This window comes from Panthera pardus, unplaced genomic scaffold (genome assembly GCF_024362965.1).
Source record: "Panthera pardus isolate Hobbes unplaced genomic scaffold, ASM2436296v1 HiC_scaffold_12, whole genome shotgun sequence".
Classification (NCBI taxonomy): domain Eukaryota; kingdom Metazoa; phylum Chordata; class Mammalia; order Carnivora; family Felidae; genus Panthera; species Panthera pardus.
This window is the reverse complement of record NW_026526677.1, coordinates 113,615,965-113,626,126: the sequence shown is the minus strand read 5'-3', so window position 1 is coordinate 113,626,126 and position 10,162 is coordinate 113,615,965. Positions and strand designations below refer to the sequence as shown.

General features: G+C 41.8%; 1 protein-coding gene across 2 annotated transcripts in view; it reads right to left on the bottom strand.

Annotated features, from left to right (window-relative positions):
* Positions 1-6,751: 6,751 nt before the first annotated feature.
* The window catches only part of MMP12 (matrix metallopeptidase 12), a 44,327-nt gene continuing 40,916 nt past the window's right edge, over positions 6,752-10,162 (bottom strand). The window contains exons 7-10 of one of the 2 annotated variants that reach the window (XM_019433698.2): positions 9,662-9,795; positions 9,137-9,296; positions 8,296-8,399; positions 6,752-7,393 (exon numbers count right to left, since the gene is read on the bottom strand). In XM_019433698.2, coding sequence (XP_019289243.2) covers positions 7,293-7,393; positions 8,296-8,399; positions 9,137-9,296; positions 9,662-9,795 — 499 coding nt within the window. In that variant the 3' untranslated portion in view covers positions 6,752-7,292. The remainder of the gene's footprint in view (positions 7,394-8,295; positions 8,400-9,136; positions 9,297-9,661; positions 9,796-10,162) is intronic. The other variant, XM_019433697.2, reaches the window with a different exon arrangement.

The following is a 10,162-nucleotide window of genomic DNA, read 5'->3' as shown; positions in this document are numbered from 1 at the left end:
CTTCTGAGTTGTTTATTGTAGATAAGAGAATGGGTTTCCTTGGCAGGTTGCTGTGGATTGTGGGTCAAAGTTCTATTTTTATATAGGATCTGGCCATTGTCCATGTTATATTATATTCAGACTCTCAGTGGAAAAGTTGTTTCCAACCTATGGCTTATGTGGCTCTGTAAGAGATCAAAGTCTTGGGAATGCATCCTTGGCTGAATGGCCTCTTCTTTTGCTATCCACATATCTTTGCTTGAACCCTAGAATTCATAAGTGCTTTACTCTGGGGAGTAGGTCTCTTCACATTTTTCTCAAATACCTGAAACCAGTAATGCCCACTGCCCTGACAAATCTGTGGACCTGCGGTCCCAGGCATTGCTTCGCCACAGCTCTGAGATGCCTCACTTTCTTCTGAGTCATGAGTTGTTAATGTTGACACTTCTTTGGAGGGGTCACATTATGTAAGAATGACAAAATGAAGTTTTGTATTGTAGTCATAGCTAGAAGGAAGGTTGGATAGCTACCAAGGCACGGCAGACTCACAGCCTCACTGGTGGCATCGTTCCAGTTTATTCTCCATTAAAACTATACCGCGACAAAGACGGAATCAAGGGCCCTGAACTTCCATTATTTTATATAGTTTTAGGTAATAAATGTCTTTGGGTCTTCCAGCACGTGTAATACAAACAGATGTCTATTCAGAACCATTCTTTAAGGAAGGAAGAAACTGCATATCGATCATCTACTATGCATCCCATGTGTTACACGGAGTATGTCTTGGCATTACACATGCACTGCAGGTCAAGATCAGTACCCTCATTTCACAGGTGAAAACCTTGACGCTCAGGAAAGTTAAAACACTTGCTCAAGTCCGTAGGCAAACTAAGTGGCAGAGATAATGCAAATGTCGTCGAATCAAAACCCAGACAAACAGGAACACGAGTTTGCAGTGTCTGCCTCTCGTCTGTTAGTAAACCCTTCTGAGCCTGGACTTAACTGTCCCACAAATGTTATCTCTCGAGCTTTCACATTCTTGAAAACTGAATCCTCTATGTGTCTCTTAACCTGGTGTCTGTCTGATAATCAGGCTTCAGTTTGGGGGGCTTCAGTTTGGGGGGCAGCTAGCTCTCATCGATTTTAGACCCCTGACTTCTGTCTTCCCTTCTCAAGTCCAGCCTTTCCTGTTCGTTTCCTTCACTCATGCTGCCCAGATGTGACCCAGTTAGGACACATATCTGTGAGCAGTCACTATGCATCACTAAGATTCAGAAATCCACAAAGCCTCCTTATTCACCAAGGTTAGTCAACGTTCCAATTCCTGAAAAAGTTAGCAAAATCCTGCTGGCCATGAATTCCTGAGTGCTTGTCAAAAAATCCAACTCTAACGTTCTGAGCATAAACGCCCAGCGTGATACCTTTGTGTCCCAAAACACATTTCACAATCCTTGTTTCTTTTCAAAATTGTATGTTATTCAGCGACGAGAGGGGAACATGCTGTTCTAAGTCATGAATTCAGAGCTTAAGTGGAAAAACTTCTCTTCGAACCTTATTTTCACATCTCCCTTAAGATACTTTATTGCGAACTTGGCTGCTCCAAAAAAGCACAAAAGAAGACTAGAATTTTTGGTTTGGATGATAACTTATTGACTATTTTATCTTGCCGTTAGTAATGGGACCAAACAATATGAGATCATGCTCCTTGTTAGTCGAAAGATTATCAGCCAAGAGAAGGAGAGTGCCGAACGAAAAAGAGCATGAGTTTGGGGCTGAACGGCCCTCCGTTCCAGTCTTAGTCTGGCACCTACTAGCTCTGTGACACCAAAGAGACTGCTGTCTTCTCTATGCCTTTTCATTTTCATTCTAGAAATGGCAATAAAAATCTGTCCTGTGAGCTTGATATGTGACAGAAGATACATATAAACTTCTAGGCATATAATAAACATTATTATTCATGAAAAAATGGAGATCTAGAGTGATAACAACAAAATTAGGTGACTCTAACTTTGAATGGTCTTTAGTAATTGGGGATGAAGGAAACATGGAGAAAATGGAAGAGGGGCCCGGTGAGCTCCCTGCCTTTCCTGAAAGAGAGGTTCTTGGGTGTGAACATGCCTATGGGGGAGGGGAGCAGCAAGTCTGGGAGATTCTGGGTCGGGGCAGTGGAGATGGGAGGAAACAAGCTTCCGGTGAGGAACTACGGAGTGTCAGGAACTTCGCCTACAGTATCCCTCAGAACAGACCTACGAGACATCTACGGTTTTCCTGGAGACTCAAAGAGGTCAATTACCTTTGTTTCAGATCAGACAGTGAATCACAGCGCAAACTTCCTAACTTATCAATATTAAGGACTTTATACAACAATTCACTGCTGACATCTCTACTTTCCAAGATTTTCGCAGCTGGTCAAGAGAAAAGCCACACTTTTACTTCCTGCGACCTAGCAGATGATGTACTCCAAAGGGTCCTTTCACTGTAAGACAACCTCACACTTATTAAAGCTTACTTTTCTATGCTTTCTTGGGCTTGAAGAAATATCGGAAATCTCTAGGGCTCCCCCAGCCCTGCTACACACACGCACATGCACGCACACAGTGAGCTGAAGCTAAATTAAGGATGAAAGCACAAGTGAGCAGCTAGCCAGAACAAATGGGGGGAAAAGGGAAATTCTCCACGGTCAAATGCTTATGTCAGAAGGACCTTGAGGGTACTAAATCCTGAGCAATTTGCAAGGTAGAGATTCTGCATCCAAAAGCCCCAGCCACAAATCCTAGAAAGAGACCCCAGAAAAATCCTCTTGCTTCCTAATAGACGTAATAACCACTATCTTAAGAAGAAAAAAAAAAAAGAATTACTCCAATATGGCCAGAAACAAAAATGCTCCTTGGAAGTCATATTTATGTACACATAATATCCAGACCTTTTTACTGGGCCTGGATGCCATACCATTGTCTATCGGACATCCTCTTCTGAATGTCCTGAGGCTCCCAGACTCAACAGATCCAATGATCTCCACTGCACCAACCACATCACTACCCTCTCCACGACCCGCTTTTCCTGGTCTCTTCCCTATTCAAGATAATTTCTTAAACCAGATCCTTAAAGGTCATCCTCTATTAGTCCTTTTCAGCCATAACCCACATGCAAAGCAGTCACCAGACTCTATTAATTCTCTCTTGTAGCTGTTATAATATCCCCTCTTGAACGTCACTTCCACCCTCCCCATGACTTCACTTCTCTCGCATGGTCTAGTGGTGATAGCAGAGAAGTTGTTCTCCTTTGCATCTAGCCCTAATTCCTTCGGATCTACTTTTGAAACTTCCATCACAAAAGATCTTCTAGGGGCGCGTGGGTGGCTCAGTCGGTTAAGCGTCCGACTTCAGCTCAGTCATGATCTCACAGTCCGTGAGTTCGAGCCCCGCGTCGGGCTCTGGGCTGACAGCTCGGAGCCTGGAGCCTGTTTCGGATTCTGTGTCTCCCTCTCTCTCTGCCCCTCCCCTGCTCATGCTCTGTCTCTCTTTGTCTCAAAAATAAAAATAAAAAACATTAAAAAAATGTATAAAAAAATCTTCTGTATGCAGTTTGCTCATTTCCATTTTAAACCCCTCCAATAAGGCCATGTCATTTACGAGACAAAGGTCAAACTCATGGCAGGAAAGGTCCTTCATGATCTGCTGTCTCAACTCTTGTCATTCCTTCCTTCATATTTCACGCTCCAATTTTGTAAAAGCTACTCTTTGTGCATCGGGGGCCTCTGAAGAGGCTTCTGCCGCTGCTCTCAGTCCCCTCAGCCGAACACTCTGCAGCATGACAACGTTCTCTCGTATTTCAAAGCACAGCTCTGATACTGTTTTCCACAGCAGGCATTCTGTGTCCCTGAATTTCTGGGCAGAGACTGAGTTTTCCATCTTGTGCTTAAACTTCAGTTACTCTACCCACTTGACAACATGGCAATCTGTTCTGTCATCTTTTGTGCCTTTGGGGGCAGAGACTCTCCTAGTTCTCTCTGGGCTCCTCATACCCATCACGGGGCCGAGAATCCAGCAGATGATAAATATTCTTCAGTGAATGAACGAAGGCAACACAAGTGAACTGGCAAACTGACTGCCACCCAGAAGTGGCACGCTTTTCCCTTCTCTTCTGCAGTGGTGACGTCCTTCGCTACATTAGAGGGCAGGAGGGAGACAGGATCAGGAAGACTAGCTTCTGGTTCTGTCTGGGTTGAGGATTTGCTTTACTGGCATGGGGGCTTCTCTACCTGGTGGCCCCAATGGTGGGCAGCCTCTGCTCCTTCCTGTTGGCTAACTAGCGCCGAAGCGTAATTTTCAAAAAAGTTAAAAGTGTCTTTTGTGTACATAAAAGATGAACACGTTGGAGATATTATCCAACTCACTAACTAGCGAGGGAATTGGTTTTAAGAAGGATTTGAAAAATACGTATGCAGTAAGATATGCTGAAATGAATTTTCTTTTCTTAAAGTTTACTTTTGAGAGAGAGAGAGAGAGAGAGCAGGGGAGGGGCAGAGACAGAGGGAGAGAGAGAATCCCAAGCAGGCTCCATGCTGTCAGCATAATCTGACACAGGGCTCAAACCCACTAACAATGAGATGATGACTTGAGCCGAAGTCAAGAGTCAGACACTTAACCGACTAAGCCCCCCAGACGACCCTATAATGAATTTATCTTATAGGGCTATGAAATGTAATGTTTGGGGTTGTCTCTTCTACAAGGCAGAAATCAATTATATTTATTTTTTTATTTTAGAAAGTGAGAGAGAGTACGAGCAGGGAAGGGGCAGAAGGAGAGAGAGAGAGAGAGAGAGAGAGAGAGAGAGAGAGAGAGAATGAATTCCTGACATGGGGCTCGATCCAACAACCCCAGGATCATGACCTGAGCTAAAATCAAGAGTCAGAAGCTCAACTGACTGAACCACCCAGGAGCCCCTCAATTAAATTTCTAAGAGGTAACATTTATTTGCATTGCTACAGAAAGGAACAATTTGCATTATTGCCATTTTTATACTATTTCTATCTTTACAGATTTATGGATAGCCTGGTCGGTGCCAAGTCAGAGGTGCTCACCCTCGTAAAATCAGCTGTCCTCCAGAGGATCTACTAGACAATGTGAATCACTGTATCGTAAAGACAATCGTCATTTCCAAGTCTTGGGTATTTGCTCTCTGTCATTAGCAAGATAACACTATTACATTTCCCAAAGCAAAATGATACTCCGTGGACTGGACAAAGAATCCTTATGATGTATTAAAGACCTTGTAACTGAGAGGTCAAGTGGAGGTACAAAGTGGTACAGAGTGGGTACTTTGATTTTTCTCCACGTAATGATTTTAAAAGGCAGGGTTTGTGGTGGTTAATAACACAGATTCTGGAGTCAAACTGACTGGCTTTGAATTTCACCTCCAAGACTGTGTAGCCTCAGGCGAGTTGGGTTTACCTCTCGGTGCCTTGGTCTTTTCATTGAAACAAAAGAGAAAGACAGCATTTGCCTGGAGCTTGGGATGAAAGCAGTGAGGTGTGTGTGTGTGTGTGTGTGCGTGCACGCACGCGCATGCATCACTTAGAACAGTGCCTGGCACACGGTTCCCATTCTAAGGATTTGTTAAACAAAATTTAAAGATGCAGCACAAACAGAGGTAGAGGGAGGAAGGGTCCACCTGTAAATCTGTGGAGGCATTTGTCACGAGTGCCGCTGAGACTGAGAAGGGCACGCTCTTGGCTTTTACTCCAACACACTCATCTGTTAAGGGAAATGGCTGCCCCTGAATTACCTAAGGCCAAAGACAATCCAACCCAGATACCACTGTTTTCTTTTGATGTTAATCCCGTGGGGAAGTTTCTTCTTTTGAAGGATGTCCAGCGTGTAGTTTGCTGAGGGGAAATAACATTCCTTCTCAGAATGGCTTGACCCTGTGCCTTGCAAAGACAATGCCAGGATTATTATACTCAAAAAGCACTTACTAGAGAATGGATCTAAGCCCCGAAGGACAGAGAACTCCATCCCCATCTAGAATCGATCTGCTCCTCATATTTTCTGACCTCAGTTCCTCCCACTAATCAAAAGGGATCATCTGAGCTTAAATGGGATTCACTATTGCTTGGATCTTGCCATCAGCAGTGATGGTGTGCAAATAAATGGAAAGCTACAAGCATTCCACAAACCCGTATCATACGAATTGGAACTTTAACATGCGTATATGCAATCCAGAAATAGGGAAAGTGTGGGTCAAGGCAGCGAACAAAATCGACACTAGGCAGAACAAGCTACCAGCGTGACGTGCTCATCGTGTATCTTGTTTTCTCAATGAATAAAAACCTTGAAAGAAGGTAACACTTTCTAAGACTTTTTACTAAATTTGGGGAAGCTTAGATTTAATGCCTTGTCAAGGTGACACAGTAATTACAAGGCCCACACGGGGAGACTTGAGCCACAGTGGGAATCACAGGAGACCAGGAAGTTCCCATTACATCTTTTCTCTCCAGGCGCATGGTCGTACACTGGGCGTGCCCCTCGGGGTCACACGCAGTCCAGAGAATGCTTTCCTGCCTTGAGACCAGGGATTTAGGTAGCCTTAGATAAGTGGCCAAGGCAAATATGACCTCTCCCATTTGCCATATTCCCATTCACACCTCAGTCATGTAGAGACTCTTTATTTAGGAGTAGGTCCAAAACTATTTTCAAAATACAGTTTTTCATGAAAAAATTCCCAGAAACCAAATACTTTCTTTCAAAGTTTTTATTTGAGCAAAAGAAAAAAAATATATATATATATATGTATACTTCATATACGATTTAGAAAAGTCAACACTGACAACAGAATAAAATAACATTATCACCATAATTATATAATTTATTTATATATTACTTACATTAATTGTCATTTCCTGGTATATTCTGTTTTTACTCCAAAAGAATTAAAATAATGTACTTGTTGAAACCTTTAATGGCCACAGAAACAAATTATTTCTTAATATTAGTTAAGGCAAAGAAATCATGATAATGTCTCAGTTGTGGGATGGTCAGGGACCAAGATAGTCTATGGCCCCTTGAAGGTGTCTGTTTTGAAGCTGAATAGTTGAATCAAGTAAAAATTGACAGTGAGGGTTTTCAAAATCGAAAAATCTTACGCAATTTGTATGACCATTTATGTGTATGATCATTTATCTCTGGCCTATAGACTTTACCTTATTTTATGAAATGCACCAGCATGCACTGGTACGCTGGCCACAGAGCAAGTAAGCAATAAATTCTTATTTAACTGAAGTGAATTGACCAACATTACTAATTACACCCTTCCTAACAACCTAACTTGATATCGTGTTTCAGCCTTTTGGTGACACGATGGGATAGGACATCATATTCCGATACATCAGATCCTTGGAAGAAATAGTAGTGTCCTGAAAATGAAAACACATTGAATAGCTTAAATCCCCACTTGCATTTTTTAAAAAAAGAAGGTAACACACATCTGTGTTTTTACAGAATATCTATATTAGACCAGACTTTATAGATGGTTTATATTAGACATTTGAGAATATAAACGTTGGGTCCCGGCACTGGGTATCCTGTCCCTGGATATGTGTTTATCATCATTTCACCATTAAATATCTTCAGTAATTTTATTGAGAAGATTGCTTGGTCTTAGAAACTGACTATTAAGAGGTGAGTTTTTGAAAAGTCACATTCCAGGTGGAGAACTCAGAGTGAGAGGGAAGACACGGGGCCCAGGCAGGGCACACGGAGGCCTTGATGGAGAAGGAAGACAGACAGGGGCATTGGTATAGAAGCCAAACGCCTTGGCCCAGCCAACAATTTGCTTAGGCTGACCTTGCCTGAGGATATTCCTCAACACAAACACAAACAAGCTCAGCGTTTTTTTTATCCCACCCTTAGCCCTGCTCCATGAAAACCTACAAAGGGTGGAGGGGGCTGCCAGGAAGGGAAAAAAATGCAAGGCACAAATAAGTGTGTGAGTCCAGCTTGCCCGAGTCTTGCCATGTGCTCACTTGCCCAACTGCAAAGCTTGATGGGAACAGCAACTCCAGAGACTCAGACACATAGACGCGGCAACAACCATATGCTCCCACATGCTAGACCACCCTAGAAATAAACTGTTGGTTCTAGCTCCCTCATTCTTCAAGCCTACCGATTCTCAACTAAGCAGACTATGAATTTTCTGTCTGTGGCCCTGTGGAGAGATTCAGGGTTCTGTTCTTTTCTGATTTGATTCCACATCCTCTGACCTTGGAGCCTTTATAATCTTCAGTGTTTTAAAAAGGGATTCCCATAATCTACTTACTGTTATTATAGTAGACTGCATCGATTTTAGGCCCAATGCCCGGAAAGGCTTTGGTAATGAATTTGGGATAACCGGGGTCCATGAGTTGTCTCCTCTCATCGTACCTGAGCAAAAAAACAATCAGTAGGACCTCCAATGAAAAATGGATTTCATGATGTAGACCTTGATATTTTATGACATGAACCACAAAACCCACCTATTCTCTCCTGAAAGGCTTTTTCTGAACAGGCTTAAACTGCGCTGATAAGAAGATCAAAGACCTAAGCAGTTCACTGATTTATTCCTAGTCCCCACAGGACTCGGACCCTAGGAGTCCCAATTTCTGGTCAGGAACTTCCCTCGCTCCTGCGCAAGGCTTGCACCAGGACCTGGTCTTGCGTTACAGAGCCAGACTGTCTAATTTCCTGTTAGGGAAGACCTTGCAGGATTTGCTGTCACTCAGAAGATGGTCTCCTCATTTTGTCTTCCTGGGTCCAAGGTTATAAAAAGGAATCTGAAAATACCCACACTCCCTAAAGAGACTGTGTAAATTCTGGGTCTCGTACATTATACCACTATTTCCCAATGTGTCTGCACTATGATTAATAATGGAACATTTTATTTACAGTGTTCCTTTAAAAAAAAACCACATCGTGTGCCATCTTACAAATCAGAATCCAGAAGTCCCGAGAACTGACCCAGGATGATAATTAACTATTCCAGACGTATGTTCTCTTGATCTCTCTTCTAGGAAGGTCAAGGATCCTTAGGAATTTAAATAGAAAAACTACCTACTGGAAAACCCCACTCCCTGCCCATTCCACAAATTTTAGGAGTCAAATAACCAATCATTAAAGCTCACCTCCAATATTGATTACCTACAAAGAAGTAGGTCTTATAGAGAAGTGGATTAAAAACAGCTGCATCAATTTTTTTCACAAAGTTAGGAAAGCCCAAAGAACGTACATTCTTGGGATAGAGTCGTTGTGGTCTTAAGTTGCTAATTACCCAAAACTTATCATCTGTGAAGATAAAGAAAAAGAATACACTGGAGTCATATAAAAAGAGTCACAGAAACACCGACTCACTACAAACAATGTCATTCTTTATCCATAGTTCTAAAACATACTGCTCTTTGTTCTTGAACATGATTTGTCTCCAGTGGTTCTGTATATTTTTCACAAGTATTATGATCGATATTTGACAAACTTTTCCTGAAATTTTTACACATTACCTAGGTATTTAAGCTATTTTTGGCTCATAGTTAAGACTCACCATTAATTAGATCTGGGGTACTTTTTTCTATGTTTATAAAAATTAGTAGTATTTCCTTCATGTATTCTCTTCCTTGAAGTACACTCAATAGCAAACTAAACATGAGAGTTACCTTTAAAAAGAAAGACTTGATTTCTGTCTCCAATTTCATAAGCAGCTTGAATGCCAGATGGTAAGTTTGGCCAGAAAGAAGAAATTAAACTAATATTGCTCTTTGGACTCTCAGGATTCCTCCACCCAAAGTATCTGATGAAAAACATTTAAAACATGTTAAAAAATCACTGTAGACTCAAGAGCCATGAAATGTTCAGTGGGAATGACCTAAAGCAATGCTGTTTTTCAATATTCTTACATTCTGTTCCATGAATGTCTCTCTAGGAGCATGAGGAAAGGACCTTAATCAAGTCTTTCATAATAACAATGATCTGAATGGGCAAATCACCATATGGAAGCTTTGATACTTCAAGGGATCTAGGTTTTCATCTGCACCCACAATTCATTCACCAGTTTTGTAATCTAAATGAAGTTATTCAACCTAAATGCCCAGTTTTTGGATCTCAAAAATGGAGAATAACGAAACCGGAAATCATTTACAAGAAGAAAATTGGAAAAA